We start from the raw sequence: 16,961 nt of genomic DNA on the forward strand, positions 1-16,961 counted from the left end.
CATATGTTTACGGTGTCCTTGAGCAGCAATACTTACCTCAGCCTTTTTTATAACACCATAATATGTTTTATTTACATTGTAACTCAACTCAAAAATTCACAAACTAAAATAACCCAAAAGATATAGGAACCAGGCATGGATGCTGGCAGCAGGGGATGAGTGAGGATCAGTGGATTCAGCGAGCCCGTGCACCTTTTCACTCACTAATCCCCTGGCTGGCATCAGCTCAGTCCCTGTGTCGTTGGCAAGGCACCCTTGGCTGCTTCACTCTTGCCCAGAAGGCTACCCAGGCCATGGGTGCCCCCAAACAGGTCACAGATGGATTTCAGGGGATCAAACAATGCATAAAAAATACTATGTGTATATACATACAGTATCCCTATTCCTCTGAAAACTGTTTTCATCGGCTCATCAAAGTGGTCCGCGACTCCTGCAAAGTTAAGAACCTGTGTTTTATCTGGCCTATGCAGTTACTCTCTAAGGTTTAGGCTGCCTATACTATAGGCTCCCTGCTTCCATTTCACTGCCCCTGGGAAGGTACAGTCTTAGGAACTCCCTGGGCCCACCATGAAGAAGGAAATACCCAGGAACCACGAAGGGTACACAGATTGGGGTGAGCCCTCACTCGGCTACAACCAGACCCAGCTCATTACTGTCAGGAACATGAAGCAGCCAGCTGAGGACAGAGGGCAGGAGACTTGGAGTCAGAGTTCTGGGGATAAAAACAGAGCTAAGAGGCCAGAGTGGTCAGGTCTGGATAAGAGGAACTCATCACAGCTTGCCCTACTCCCACCCCCTCCCAGGGGCCAAAAAAGAAACTCCAGGACCTTAACCTACCTGGTTGGAATTCCAGGTACTTGTGGGAATAGCCGAGGGCAGGGTCCCTGAGGTTTTACTCCTTAGGCCAGCTACAGGGAATCAGCATCTTAGCAGGCAGGATTGTAGACTGAAAGGAGTCTCCTGGGTCACACGCCATTCCATTAACCCATCACCCGCTTTCTGAGCTCTGCATCAGCTCTGAGCCTTGGCTCAGTTGCCAGAACACCCCCTCATACGTCAGATTCACGCTGGTGTCCTTCAACAGGCGGCCCTGCAGTGAACCTGCTGCTAGGAGGAGGGGGTGAGAAGAGGCAGCAGGGGGAGAAAAAGAGCCCAGTCCGGAGAACACAGTTCCTCCAGGCGGAGGAGGAAGTCCTGCCCAGGAAGCAGAATCCTGCCCACCACAGCCTGGGCCACTAGTAGTGCAAAAGCAGCCACAGACAATATGTAAATGAGTGAGGGTGGCTGTGTTCCAATACAACTTCATTTATGGACACAGAAACATGAATTTCATATGATTTTCACGTCACAAGATATTATTCAGATTTTCCCCTGGCCAATTAGAAACGTAAAAACCGTTATTAGCTCGTGGGCTATAAGAAATAGGCAGCGGGACAGATGCAGATTGTAGCTTGCAGAGTTAGGGCAATGCTTCCCCATTTATAATGAACTACCTGGCTGGGGAGGTTCTTGTAGAAATGCAGATTCTGAGTCAGTAGGTCCAGAAGGGGGCCTGAGATTGTACATTTCTAACAAGCTCCCGGGTGATGGTGCTACTGCTGGTTCGAGGACCATACTTTGAGTAGCAAGAGGTAGGAAAACTCACTTTCAGAAGTTCCTCGAAGCATAGGATACTGAGCAAGTTTCCTGGAAAGTCCAAATTCCCTGGAGTCTGCCTGCCTGCTGGCGGGTGCCTGAAGGGCAGGAGGCTCCTGGAGGTGTGGCTCTGGCAGGCCTTCTCTGCTGGTGGAGGATGGGTGGGTGCTCACATGCTCAGACTCAAGGCAAGCTAACCTGGCAACATCTCCCACCATGCCCCGTAGGCCTAAAGCAGGAAATTCAGTGGAGAAGGATTTATTTGCTCTTTCACGAGTGTTTGCACATTCTTGGTCATTTATAAACATTGGTTTTTAGGACTGAAATAGTCTCCTCAGGTCAGGTCTGAAAAGAGCCAGATGTCTAGAATTTAACTAGGGTACAATTTACTTTGAGGAAAACAAATACAGGAAAATTAAAACCACTAAATTTTCAGTGCCTGAAGGCCCCAACCTAGGGTACTGTGCCAGGAAAAATCCATTCAAAATCCCCCAAGGGAAGTTCACTGGTTTTCCAAGGAAAAGGTGAAAAGCCTCCCTTTGCCACCTGATCCAGGTGAACTGCCCAGCAGCTGGACAAAGAGAGGTGCTTATGTCACTTTCTGATTTAAAAAAGTAAAGAAAAGCCATTTCCTTGTTTATAAGCTCTTGGATTTTCCAAATCTAAACTAAATCTTCCTCAGAGTTTAGACACCCCAGGATTTATCCCTGACTCCCACCTAGTGGCTTCTTCCAGTACTGCACAAGGACAAAGCACCCCCTCCAGCCCCAGCCCTAGCCCCGCCCAGGGCAGCCAAGGACAGGACAGAAAGGACTCCCGCCCGCTACCTGCTTAGCTCCCACCCAAGTTCACACCTGCCACTGGGGGGGGCAAGAATGGAAATTGGCTCACATGGGATCTACTTTTTTTGCTTGGAAAATAAGCATCACATTTCCCTTTCTCTTTTTAAGATGCAGAGGGAAATTTTTCCCCACAAAACTCCTGTGTGTTATTTTTCAAAATTAAGATGCTCAACACCTTGTTCCAGACCCAGGGTGGAGAATGGAGGGAGATACAGGGATGAATCACACCCAAACTCACATTTTATAATTCATAAAAACAGCTTTTTCTCCCCACTTTTTTTTTTTTTTTTTTTTTTAACAGGTCCTCTGGCTTTTTGATCTGGTAAACAAATTTACTTCTTTGGCCAGAACAAAAGATTTCAAGCTGAATCCAGCAGGAAAGCATGGGCTTTGTCCGAGAGGCTGGGAGCTGAAGAAGCCACTACCCGTGGCAAGGTGGTTTGGAGCTGATGAGGGAGACGCCCTCTGCGGGGCCTGGGTCCCTTGGTTTCTACTCCTTTCTAACTTTTCGTTTTGAAATAATTTCAAACTTACAGGGAAGTTGAAACCATAATACAAATATGATGCAGAGACTCCAATATACCCCCTACCCAGATACCCAATTTAACCAACTTTCAATATTTTGCCTCATTAAATCATTCTATATTCTTTTTTCTAACCATTTGAGAGTACACTACATACATCATGCTCTTTTACCATTTAGTACTTCCATGTATATTTCCTAAAAACAAGGATATTCACTTCTTTGGCCACATTAATACAATTATTCTTTGTTTCTTGAGATACTAGAGAAGGTATTTAGGGTGCCTGAACTGACCAGTGGGATGTCAGAGATGGGCACACACTCTAGGGGGAACCTCTCTTTCCCCAGCAGAGAATGCCCATTCGGGACAGCACTCCCCACTGCTCCTCGGGTGTCAGCCTCAGCCCTACTTAGAGAGGCTCCCTGTCTTATCTACTGTGGAACCTAAGAGGCCTGGACTGAGGAGGGTAAAGGCTGGACCTACCAGGAGGCCACTCAATACTGCTCCTAGACCAAACTGCAGGCTTGGAATGCTTGGCCAATTCTTGCAGACTATCAAACCCATTATTTCCAGAGGGGAAACTCATTTCCCAAGTCCCAGAGAAGGAAGGAAGAAGTTTGCCCAAAGCATCACACAAGTCAGGGGCAGGGCCCTGGACTTCTGACTCCTCCTTCTCCAGGACTCTTCTAACCTCCCGTATGGTTCACCCTGGTTCATTTGCTTCCAGTTGCCCAAAGAGGCTGACCTGCAGGAGACCTCCAACACTGCAGAGAAAATAAGTTCCTGCTGAGTGGCCAAGGCCTGCTCCACACGTGCCGGTTACAAAGAGAGGTCCAGAGCACAGGCTCTCTATTGGTTTTCTGCCAACTACTCCCCTCACCCTGGAGCCTGAGCTTGGCTCTGACTTGCCCTCATTTTGAGGCTGTAAGGTTTGCCTGACATTCCCCCTGACTTCATCTTGAGCCCCTGAAGCCTCAGGCCTTCACCAGGGATCCCATAGCCCATGTCCAGTACCATTAAACATCAGGACAGACTAGCTGCCTAGCTTGGGGGTGGGCATGTTCCAGACCATTTGGAGATTCCGCTGGCTCTGGTATCTCTTGGGCATGAACCCAGGGCACATGAGCTACTAATAAACAGTCTGTGCACCAAGCTGGGTCCACCTGCCCAGCTAACTGTATGTTCCAATCCCAGAGGGCTCACCTGAATTTGGAGAGCTAGATCCTCCTGGGGTTCCACCACTCATCCTGGCCCTGGATTTACCCAATCAACCAACCTCCACTCAGTCAATCTGATTAGGTAAGGAGGGGTAGGGACACCCCTTCCAAGTCATGAGAGGCCCCATTCAAGATTCAGCCCAAATCCTGGCACCAGCCCATTCTTGCCTGTGGCACATGTCAGAGTCCAGTGCCCAGGGTCTCTAATGACCACCTTTCCTCTTTCCTGCCTTCAGAACCAATCTGTTAGGGTTCTGTGGCTCTTGACCGGAAATGACCAAACCCTCCTTATAGGCATCCTCCTGAACTTCACCACAATAAAAAGGGGGAAAGTACAGGTCTAAGAGGATGCTGCAGGAAAGGGCAAGTGGTTGCTCCTTTCTGGAACTCAGCTCCATTCCAGTTGTAACAGAGATGCCTCAGCCTTCTAGCCTGGGCCTTGGCTTTATTCTCAGTGAGCTATGGACACTGAGTTTGGCCCTATTGGCCAAACATTAAAGAAGACCTTTGCATCTCCTGAGGGTGACAATGTTCTGCTGCACCACTGGACAATCTCACTGATGCTTCTCCGAGGGCTGGGCCCTGGCTTGCCTTGGACTCCAGGAAATTTCCCCAATACAAGAGCCTCACCCAGAGCTCCCTGATGCTTCACCAGCTTCCCAGGGATAGGCCCAGCTGACAGACCACTGGAAGCCAGACCCTTTTCTCCTTCTCTCATTGAAGACCCAGAGGGTGACTCCAGCCCAGAGAGCCCTCCATACACCCTTCCCTTGCCCAGCAGCCCAGAGGCTAGAAGCTTGCTGCTTCTCATTCTAACTGGCTGCCAAAAAGGGCAGGACGTGTTTTAAGTCCCAGAGCCCTAAAACTCACTCACAACACAGTGTCACTGAGTACTGGACACATCTGCTCTACTTGGCCTTTAGGAGCCTAGAGCCTGATCTGTTTATCACCATCCTGGGCTGAGAGGCCTGGCCCAACAGGGCTCCTGCTTTGCTGGACATGCTGGTCCAGCTGTGCCCCAGCCCTACAAGGATCGGGCAGAGGAGGAGCCAACCCCACTCCCAAGAAACCCTGCTGCTGACAGTCTTTCTAAGTATGATGCACTAGGCGCTCCCTCTCCATTTGAAACAAAAAGGGAGTTTCCCAGGACTATTCTGCTATTTTTCCTATTCTAACCACTAATCCCCACCACCACCCCCCACTCACTGTCACTTCAGCAGCCACTGGTTTTCCTAGTACCACAGATGTCAACATCTGTGCCTGAAGATCCATAGTTCCTGAAGAAGAGGCAACGACAGATGACCATGTTTCCTACCACATGATCCTTCCTAGGGTCACAATTGGTAGGCCCTTGGGTGGACACCTGACCCAAAGGCAGCTAATCCATAACTGTGATTAAATAAAAGTCTTTAGTTTCTATTTATTTTGCACTTAACATTTCTTCAAAGGCCTGGAGGACTCAGCTCAAAAATCAAGAGGTCAATCAGATTCCTGCCTTCAGGAATTTGAGGCTTTAAAAAAAAGGAGAAAAAAAAGCAAGGAACAAGGAAAGAATTTGTCAGTTAACAAGACGAATAAAATCAAACATAAGGGTGTGTGGCAGCACTCTGAGCTGTCTTCCTAAGGGCCATTCACTCCACACTCTACATTCCTCTATTCTATCACTATTCCTTTCTGACAGAGGCCACCTCCTACCATGGCGGGTGAAAGTGCCAGTAATCACTTTCCCAATCTCCTTTGCAGCTAGAGTATGTGCATGTAAACATATCCTGGCCAATGGGACCAAATAGGAACTCTGCTGGAGGATTTCAGAGAAAGTTGTGTTTTGTTGTTGTTGTTGTTTTAAATCAGGAAGGATAACAAGACATACCAAAGAAACTATTCCTTATCTCTGAACATGGGTGCATCTCCTTATCTGTGTCAGGACATGTTTCCTGGAGCTGCAGCAGCCATCTTAAAATAGTTAGGGGACAAGCATGAGGAAAACCCAACACCCAGAGGATGGTGGACTGGAAAGCTGGAAAGCACCGGAGTCCTTGAGGTCATCTCAGAGCCACTGACTTAACCCTGGGACTACCCAGCCTCTGGTCATCTTGTTAGTGATATATAAACCTCCTTAAGTTATTTTTACTGGAGAAAGTATCCCAACTGATACAGATATCATGAGGCAGAGATGAACCATGCCAGGTCAAGGTATGACAAAGCAGTAACTCTGAGGTGCATGAGAAACCCAGTGTGTCTAGAGGAGATGCTGAGCAAACACGCAAGTTGACGCATGGACACCATGCTCGAGAAGGCACCAGTCAGTCATGGCTGGTCCCTCCAGCTGCCTTGTAGTTCCAATTCCAATACCGACTACATGTGCTTTGTTTGTTTGGTCTTTTTAATAATTCCAATGAGTCTCCGTGGTTTAAACCAATGCTTCTTGTTCTTTAGTGTGATTTTGATGGCTCAACAAGGTATAGGGTGGGGGCCCACATTCTTTTCTTTAAAATAAAAATACAAAAACAAAAAACAAGCCACCAGGGGGATGCCAAAGCTGCTGATCCCTGGACCATAATTTGAGCTCAAAGGCTTCCAACTGGAAGAACCAAACTTAAACAACCCTGGGTTTGTTCACTGCTTTGAATTCTATTTACATACAGATAAGACCTAGTATGGAATGCGGGTACAGCCATGATTTAGGCCTGTGAGTCCCAAAAAACAGACAGGCTGTCTCTGTTCAGAATCAAAACCTTAACATCTCACTCTGATATCTTGGAATGTTTATATGAACTTCTGACCCTCTAAAAGTACACATTCATAGGTTGCTGATGTCCATAATTACTCTAAAAGATTTATGGATGTAACAACTTTTGTGAATCTTCCTTCCAAAGAAAGGCATTCCTCAACCATTGTAAAAACCCCAGAACAGATCTGCAAATCTGAATGCATGATGTTTTCTGCAACACATCTTGCCAAAACCAACAGCCACATCAACTGACTTCAGATCAAGAATATGTTTTGCTGCCTTTTTTAAAATTCATTTTGTGGAAAATTATTAAAGTTAGATCCATGTTTTACACCACATACTAAAACATACTGCAAATGGATTAGAGTAAACCACGGGATAAAAATCAAACATAAACCTACTGGAGGAAGATATAGGTGAAGAGTTATTTGATCTGAGGCTGGGAAAGTCTTTCTAAGGATAAGCGCAAAAGAAGAAACCAAAACAGGGAAGACTGATAGAGTTCATTACAGTCTTTTTAATTTCTATGCCTCAAAAAATGCTATAAACAACATTAAGGAACAAAGTAAAGAAAATATATGCTACAAATAAAGCAAAGAGTTAATAAAACATTTAGATATGTATGAAAAAACAGAACAATCCTAACAGAAAAAGAACATAGAATATGAATAGACCAGCAGTCTCCAGAGTGGGGTGGGCAACCCAAAGGAGCTCAAGGTGAACTCTGGGGCATAGGAAGAAAATATTAGAACTACTTTTTAACCCACCCCTTTAAAATGTATATTTCATAATTTAAATATTTTAGCACAATACTGCATATGTGAGTATGATTATACGGGGAGTGAGGGAGTGAAATTTTTTTTCAGATGAAGGTATGAAATCCAATTTTGGAGCCATACAGAAGAATAAATACTAGTAAGCTAATGAAAGAATATTCACCTTCCCTAATCAAAGAAATGTAAAAACAGTAAGAAACCGTTTCTCCTTACGAAATGATAAAAGTGTTGTTTTTAATCTCAGAGATTATTGCTGATTGGGTACAACAGATTGACTCATCTCAAACCCTGCCAATGAAAATATAAATGGGCAAAATCTTTCTGAAAAGTGATTTGGAAAAATGTGTCAAAAGGCTTAAAAATATACCTTTGGACTAGGGTTGTCAGATTTAAAAAACTGCAAGGAACATACTTATAAAAAAATTATTCATTGCTTATCTAAAATTCAAATTTAACTGGGTATCCTGTATTTTATCTGACAACTCTTCTTGAACTCTATAATTCTTCTTTTAGGAATCCATTTTAAGGAAATATCTAGAGATAAGGACAAAAATCTCTGGGTAAAGATATTCACTGCAGCACTTCCATATGTTAGTGAAAGCTTCTAAATAACCTAAATGTCAATATTCGAGAAATGATCACATAAATTAAGGCATATCTATACAAGGTAAAGGCACACAGTCCTTGTAAATCATACAGTGAAGAAAAAAAAAACAGCTCTTTTCTATACAGTGGGCAGATTGTGCTTTTGTTTGGCGAGATACTTTAATATGTCTCTTGGTAATCTGAGGGTAATATCTGAGCCTAGCCGAGAGGGAGAAGTTAAAATAAGGAGATGCTAAACTCTGCAGCCTAACGAAAGGGCTCAGGGAACAGTGGAGAAGGTTCTATTGGAGAGTTTCCTAGGGGCCCCAGCCACATGGTGACAGTTCAACCCCAATGACAGAGTCAACAAGTGACTCCTAGAGAGGGACTCTGGCCCGTGACCCTTGAGAGGGGTGACATCCAACACCCAATGTTAGGTTACAAATTTTGTTTTCTGCATTGGGACATTCCTAATACAATTTCACCATCCTGTATCTTCAATTCTGAAACCAAAAGAGGTTGTTTTGTGTGTGCATGTGTTTGTGTTTTTAATAATCTTGGGGTCAAACTTACTTGGCAGCAAAACCTAATCTGAATTGGCATGAGAATATTTACAGTCTTTCTTCTCTTCAGGTGGATATTCATAAATTTCACTAAAGAGATATTAATGTGTTTCCTGCCCTGTACCCTGCTGGAGATGTTAAATATTACGACATATGTACTGTGTCACCTTTCTGAAGTCCAATAAATTCTGAAACACATCTCAACTCAAGAGTCTTAGATTGAGGGACTATGGATCTGTAATATCCTTTTGCCTTCATAAAATTTTCTTACAGCACTGCAGCCTACAGTCAGTGGTGCAAACAGGAATGGAGGGAGGGGCCAGTGGCCACGCCTGGGGTAAACTGAGCCACTGAGAGTTGCAGCTATATAGAGAAGGGTGAAAGATGGTCAGGGATGACTAGCAAGAAGCCAGGATTAGCATCATAGAGCTGAAATACAGTAACAGTTATGGTGCATTCTAGGCAAGGCAGGCAGAGTCCTGCTGTGGAGAGCAGAGCGAGAAATAAACCACTGAAGCCATGCCCATGCCCTCAATTCCCAATCATGGTTAAATAAGCAAATGGGAACTTCTATTGGTTATCAGCACAAGGGTGAAAGAACCACCAAGGATTGTCTTCATTTGGTGGAGGAGATGAGGAGATTTTCACACCTAGTTAAATAGTAAAAGGCACACCTGAGACTCACCCATCACCTTTCTCCACCTTCCCATCTAGGCAGTATCTGGTATGGGTATATTACACAGAATATCAGGCTGAGAGCCTATGCAGTGAATCTATGCAGTAACACATAATGAACACAATGAAGAATTCTTCAGTGTTCAGAGGAAGGCATGGGGATTAGACTGTGTTGACAGAGGCCTCCTGAATAGAGTCACCTAGGACTTCTGGGACACAGCCTGCCCTCTCCCAGTGGCTCGGCCTCTGGACAAAGATGTCTCAGCCTCTTTGGTCTATAGCCTTCAACCCCTCCCTCCTGGTTTAATGGGCTTGTTCCTGGAATCTACCCTCTTACCTCTTTGCACACTATGCAATTTTGCATCAGCTCTGCAAAACTCTAGTTTTAGCAGTCTGCATCCCAGCTTTCATCCTTAGTCTCCGCTTAGGTAACCACATGTGTTCTCTGGCTTCCAGTTTCCTTCTTCCAGCCCTGGAAAGTTGCATCCCAGCTCACCTCATCAAAGGGCTAGCTCCCAGCCTTCCCCATTCCCACATATCATGGTCTCTTAAAGCTGATCTGCTGCTCTCCACAGGGAAGCAAACGGTAACCAAAACCATAAACAGGTGGGATAAAGACAAACAAATTTTAAGCAAGGCTTTCCCCAAGGTCTGATATATGACATTTTAGCATGTAAGATGCTTTAGCTGTTTACCCAGCATTCATTCTTCTACTTTGCCTTCTGAACACTCTCCACCTCACCTCAGGCTCCAGAAGAAAGTCTGATGGGTCTAAATATTATCCTATTTCCCCCTTTCTCAGTAATTGCTTCAGGAATGGGCAGTGGTCCAATTATGGTCAATGTAATATGAGAAGTCTAATAAGAGGATTCTGGGAAAAACTGTCTTCTAAGAAAGCATTAAGAAGAAAGTCTCTCCTATGCTTCTAGCTCTTGTTGTGCCTGGTTATGATGACGGAATTGCTATAGCCACCTTGTGTCTTGAGGAGGAAGTCAACAGGGAAGATGGCAGAGTAGAAAGGTGGGAAGGACTACACCCTTCTGACATCACTGAGTATCACTCAGCTACTCAATCAACCAACCCTGAAGCCTGCCCTACCTCAGGCCTAACTGGTGTATGAAATAATACATTCCCTTCTAGTTTAAGCCAACTGTTCTCAGATGACTATATCATCCTGACATAATCCATGAACTTGTTTTTCCACCTACAGGCTGTGGGCAAAACAGGTCTGGTTACGTTTCTTCTCTTAGTAAACTGGAGAGTTACCTTTATCCCACCCATTTACATCTCCAATTACCCATCTGATTCCCCTTAAGAGACTAGCAGGTCTGTGGGCTTGATTGAGGGACAGCAGGAGAAAGAATTAGGAAATCTGCTTTCCACTCTAGGGCTGGGAAGTACTTCTGGAGCAAAGAGGTCTGAAAGTAGTGGCAGCAGTAAAGGAATGAATAAGGTGACCAGGCTCTAGTTTGTGGTAAGAAACAGGACAGGAGGATCCAGCTGAGGGTGGAGGATCCAGCTGAGGGTAGAGAGCCCAGGCAGGTATAACTCAGTAAGAAATACATGTAATCCCTGGAGAAAAATCTTTCATGTTTGTATTTTTTGGGGGACCTGGGGTGGATTTCCCTTTCTCAGGAGATGGGGACTAGAGCAGGTGGATTATGTAGCTTAAGGTGCTTGACTGGGCTCTATCCTCCTGCTGGGAAGGCCTGCACAGTGGGGCCTGGCCAAGCCTGATGGGGAGAAAAGGCCTAAAGGTGTACAGGTAAGCAATAGCCCAGTCAGAGGCGTCATTCCATGGACTACCTGTTTATGCCTCCCAGTGGCTCCCCACACAGGCCACAGGCCTACTCACCAAGCTGTCCTCAAACCACTCCTTCATGTAGGCAGCCGTTGGACCCGGTATCTGGCTCTGGAGGGCTGCTCTCTCCTGAGGACGCTCCAGCATCTCCAGGGCCAGCCTCAAGTCCTCAACAAGATGGAGAACCGGGAAGGGGTTCGTGTAGGAGGCCGGGGAAGACAGTCCAGGCTCACAGGCACCATCGCTAATATCTGCACCTGATTTAGTGCCTGGAAAAAGAGAGAGGAGGGAACCTCGGTGAGACAGAAGGACACCACGGGCAAGGCAGTCAAGGGCAACGGTAGTGAAAAGAGAGGAGAAAGGGAAGGATAAGCAGCCTGGAGGACCACTCCTGCCTCAGCAGAATCACTTACAATATAAACTTTCCAGAAATCATCTTCACCTATTCCTGGGCTGGATGTGGTAGAGAGACATGTCAGGTGTAAATGACTGAGCCCACTGGGACTCACTGACGGATACTCACACACTTAAACAACTGAGGAAAATACAGGCCAGGCCCCATGCAAGTGAGAACAACAAGATAACATTCTTTATCTACTAGGGAAAAAAAAATTAATGTAGTAGATTGTCTGTACAGATGGCCACCAAAAAAAATCCCTAGTGCCCCTGTGTTGGCCTAGTTTCTTGCTCTGAGCAACAGAATGCAGAAGTGATGCGGTGTGTTGGTTTGGGGCCTGGGCCTCGAGGGGTCTGAGAGCTTCCTCTTTTCCTCTCTTGAAGCCCTAAACCACGACGTAAAAAGTCCAATTACCCTGCTAGAGAGCGAGCTCTGACTGTTCCAACCATCCCAGCATCAGGACAGACATGCAGGTGAAGCCATCCTGGACACTCCTGCCCAGATGAGCTGCCCCACTTGACACCACATGGAGAAGGGACGGGCAGTCCCTGCCGAGCGAGGACGGCCCAAATCATGAAATTAAAGCAACCACCACCCTTAGTTTTAGGTTGGTGGATCATACAGAAACAGACAACCCTTTTAGTGAGGGTTTAATGAATTGAAATCTTTCTAGATCTTCCCACCTGGGAGATCTCTACATCCTTGGCATATGCTTTTAAACTTTTATTCTCAGTTACATGTATCCACATCTCATCTCCCCATCATGGCTGTGGTGTCTCTGAGGGCAGAGCCCATGTCATATTTAGCTGAGTTCCTAGCATCACGCCCTACACCCAGGAGACGTTGAGGCATCTGCCTGAATGCCTGCATGTACGCATGGATGAATAAAGAGGAAGAAACCTCGAGTTTACATCTCCTCACAGACCTGGGCTACTGGTTCGATTCTTTCTAATTTGGACTTTTTGCCTTTCTAAACCCTACCACACAGGGGTGGGGGAACTACTTTTCATAAGTACAGTGATAAACTTTTCCAACCAAAACTGGGGCAACACGGTCTAACAAAGGATTTCTGTGCTTCTTTCAGCAGTAAGAAAGGCTTCAGAAAATACAGTTTAGATGGTAGAATTTCTAGAATATTTGTTTGTAAGGCCAGAGGGATAAAATATTTGTAATCAGGACTCTGTTGGAAAATGTGGGCTGCAGGGTCACCACAGCGATGGTTACACTGCAGGCCTGACGTCTAGGTCCAGGTCCCTTTACACGTCTAAGAGCCAACTTCCTATCTGCCATGGCAGTCTTTTGGAAAGAAAAATCCACACAGATGGAAACAATTACTATTTGATTGCTGGTTTGCTTTCTGAAAGTACTGGCAGAGGGAACCATGGGCCACAATCCGTAAGCAAGTTAGTGGCTCTGGGGAGCAAGGAAATTGCCCGACTGCCCACACTCCGATTGTGCTCAGCAGTCTCTGGCTTCTACACATCCGAATCAGTGGATTGGGAAGGGCTACAACCGAACTTCAGAGGGGAAAATGGATAAAAACAGAACAAGACCCCAACTCTCCAAACATCTGCCAAGTAATCCTTCTTCCTTCTGGACACACTCTAATTTCAACACATATCCATCCAGTTTCATTATGTTAAGACACTTTTGCATCTGCTGCTTTATAAATGTAGGATAAATTAGGCTGAAGAGTGGAGGGGAAAACCAAAGTCTTCATTAACTTTCTATCACTGTATGACCTTGGACAAGTCTCTTCCCTCCTCCGGGACCCTCCCAGCTGCCCTAAAGCTTTAGGATTCTACTACTTCCCTACCAGTCAAGGAGTGTATGAAAGTATGTATGGGAGGCGGGGCAAGATGGCAGACTGGTGAGCTGTATGTTTTAGTTACTCCTCCAGGAAAGTAGGTAGAAAGCCAGGAACTGCGTGGACTGGACACCACAGAGCCATCTGACTTTGGGCATACTTCATACAACACTCATTAAAACGTCGAACTGCTGAGATCAGTGAAATCTGTAAGTTTTTGCGGCCAGGGGACCCGCGCCCCTCCCTGCCAGGCTCAGTCCCGGGGGAGGAGGGGCTGTCAGCTCCGGGAAGGAGAAGGGAGAACTGCAGTGGCAGCCCTTATCGGAAACTCATTCTACTGATCCAGACTCCAACCATAGATAGACGGAGACCAGACACCAGAGAATCTGAGAGCAGCCAGCCCAGCAGAGAGGAGACAGGCATAGAAAAAAAACAACACGAAAAACTCCAAAATAAAAGCGGAGGATATTTGGAGTTCTGGTGAACATAGAAAGGGGAAGGGCCCTGAGGCGCATATGCAAATCCCGAAGAAAAGCTGATCTCTCTGCCCTGTGGACCTTTCCTTAATGGCCCTGGTTGCTTTGTCTCTTAGCATTTCAATAACCCATTAGATCTCTGAGGAGGGCCCCTTTTTTTTTTTTTTTTTTTTTTTTTTTTTTTTTTAAATCCTTTTTTCTTTTTCTAAAACAATTACTCTAAGAAGCCCAATACAGAAAGCTTCAAAGACTTGCTATTTGGGCAGGTCAAGTCAAGAGCAGAACTAGGAGAGCTCTGAGACAAAACGCAATAATCCAGTGGCTGAGAAAATTCACTAAACACCACAACTTCCCAAGAAAAGGGGGGTGTCCGCTCACAGCCATCATCCTGGTGGACAGGAAACACTCCTGCCCATCGCCAGCCCCATAGTCCAGAACTGTCCCAGACAACCCAGTGTGACGGAAGTGCTTCAAATAACAGGCACACACCACAAAACTGGGCATGGACATTAGCCTTCCCTGCAACCTCAGCTGATTGTCCCAGAGTTGGGAAGGTGGAGCAGTGTGAATTAACAAAGCCCCATTCAGCCATCATTTCAGCAGACTGGGAGCCTCCCTACACAGCCCAGCAGCCCAGAACTGCCCTGGGGGGACGGCACTCACCTGTGACATAGCACAGTCATCCCTCAACAGAGGACCCGGGGTGCACGGCCTGGAAGACGGGCCCACTTGCAAGTCTCAGGAGCCATACGCCAATACCAAGGACTTGTGGGTCAGTGGGAGAGACAAACTGTGGCAGGACTGAACTGAAGGATTAGACTATTGCAGCAGCTTTAAAACTCTAGGATCACCAGGGAGATTTGATTGTTAGAGCCACGCCCCCCCCCCTGACTGCCCAGAAACACGCCCCATATATGGGGCAGGCAACACCAATTACACACGCAAGCTTGGTACACCAATTGGACCCCACAAGACTCACTCCCCCACTCACCAAAAAGGCTAAGCAGGGGAGAACTGGCTTGTGGAGAACAGGTGGCTCGTGGACGCCACCTGCTGGTTAGTTAGAGAAAGTGTACTCCACGAAGCTGTAGATCTGATAAATTAGAGATAAGGACTTCAATTGGTCTACAAATCCTAAAAGAACCCTATCAAGTTCAGCAAATTCCACGAGGCCAAAAACAACAGAAAATTATAAAGCATATGAAAAAACCAGACGATATGGATAACCCAAGCCCAAGCACCCAAATCAAAAGACCAGAAGAGACACAGCACCTAGAGCAGCTACTCAAAGAACTAAAGATGAACAATGAGACCATAGTACGGGAGATAAAGGAAATCAAGAAGACGCTAGAAGAGCATAAAGAAGACATTGCAAGACTAAATAAAAAAATGGATGATCTTATGGAAATTAAAGAAACTGTTGACCAAATTAAAAAGATTCTGGACACTCATAGTACAAGACTAGAGGAAGTTGAACAACGAATCAGTGACCTCGAAGATGACAGAATGGAAAATGAAAGCATAAAACAAAGAATGGGGAAAAAAATTGAAAAAATCGAAATGGACCTCAGGGATATGATAGATAATATGAAACGTCCAAATATAAGACTCATTGGTGTCCCAGAAGGGGAAGAAAAGGGTAAAGGTCTAGGAAGAGTATTCAAAGAAATTGTTGGGGAAAACTTCCCAAATCTTCTAAACAACATAAATACACAAATCATAAATGCTCAGCGAACTCCAAATAGAATAAATCCAAATAAACCCACTCCAAGACATATACTGATCACACTATCAAACACAGAAGAGAAGGAGCAAGTTCTGAAAGCAGCAAGAGAAAAGCAATTCACCACATACAAAGGAAACAGCATAAGACTAAGTAGTGACTACTCAGCAGCCACCATGGAGGCGAGAAGGCAGTGGCACGATATATTTAAAATTCTGAGTGAGAAAAATTTCCAGCCAAGAATACTTTATCCAGCAAAGCTCTCCTTCAAATTTGAGGGAGACCTTAAATTTTTCACAGACAAACAAATGCTGAGAGAATTTGCTAACAAGAGACCTGCCCTACTGGAGATACTCAAGGGAGCCCTACAGACAGAGAAACAAAGAAAGGACAGAGAGACTTGGAGAAAGGTTCAGTACTAAAGAGATTCAGTATGGGTACAATAAAGGATATTAATAGACAGAGGGGAAAAATATGACAAACATAAACCAAAGGATAAGATGGCTGATTCAAGAAATGCCTTCACGGTTATAACGTTGAATGTAAATGGATTAAACTCCCCAATTAAAAGATATAGATTCGCAGAATGGATCAAAAAAAATGAACCATCAATATGTTGCATACAAGAGACTCATCTTAGACACAGGGACACAAAGAAACTGAAAGTGAAAGGATGGAAAAAAATATTTCATGCAAGCTACAGCCAAAAGAAAGCAGGTGTAGCAATATTAATCTCAGATAAAATAGACTTCAAATGCAGGGATGTTTTGAGAGACAAAGAAGGCCACTACATACTAATAAAAGGGGCAATTCAGCAAGAAGAAATAACAATCGTAAATGTCTATGCACCCAACCAAGGTGCCACAAAATACATGAGAGAAACACTGGAAAAACTAAAGGAAGCAATTGATGTTTCCACAATAATTGTGGGAGACTTCAACACATCACTCTCTCCTATAGATAGATCAACCAGACAAAAGACCAATAAGGAAATTGAAAACCTAAACAATCTGATAAATGAATTAGATTTAACAGACATATACAGGACATTACATCCCAAATCACCAGGATACACATACTTTTCTAGTGCTCATGGAACTTTCTCCAGAAAAGATCATATGCTGGGACATAAAACAAGCCTCAATAAATTTATTTTTTTATTTTTTTTTTTAATCATCATTTTATTGAGATATATTCACATACCACGCA

At 45.0% G+C, this 16,961-nt stretch overlaps 1 protein-coding gene across 4 annotated transcripts in view; it reads right to left on the reverse strand.

Annotated features, from left to right (window-relative positions):
• The window catches only part of PPFIBP2 (PPFIA binding protein 2), a 162,119-nt gene that overhangs the window by 81,040 nt on the left and 64,118 nt on the right, over positions 1-16,961 (reverse strand). For all 4 annotated transcript variants that reach the window (XM_037840140.1, XM_037840138.1, XM_037840137.1 and 1 more), the window contains exon 3: positions 11,404-11,618. In XM_037840140.1, coding sequence (XP_037696068.1) covers positions 11,404-11,618 — 215 coding nt within the window. The remainder of the gene's footprint in view (positions 1-11,403; positions 11,619-16,961) is intronic.

Source organism: Choloepus didactylus, chromosome 6 (assembly GCF_015220235.1).
Source record: "Choloepus didactylus isolate mChoDid1 chromosome 6, mChoDid1.pri, whole genome shotgun sequence".
In the NCBI taxonomy this organism is placed as follows: domain Eukaryota; kingdom Metazoa; phylum Chordata; class Mammalia; order Pilosa; family Megalonychidae; genus Choloepus; species Choloepus didactylus.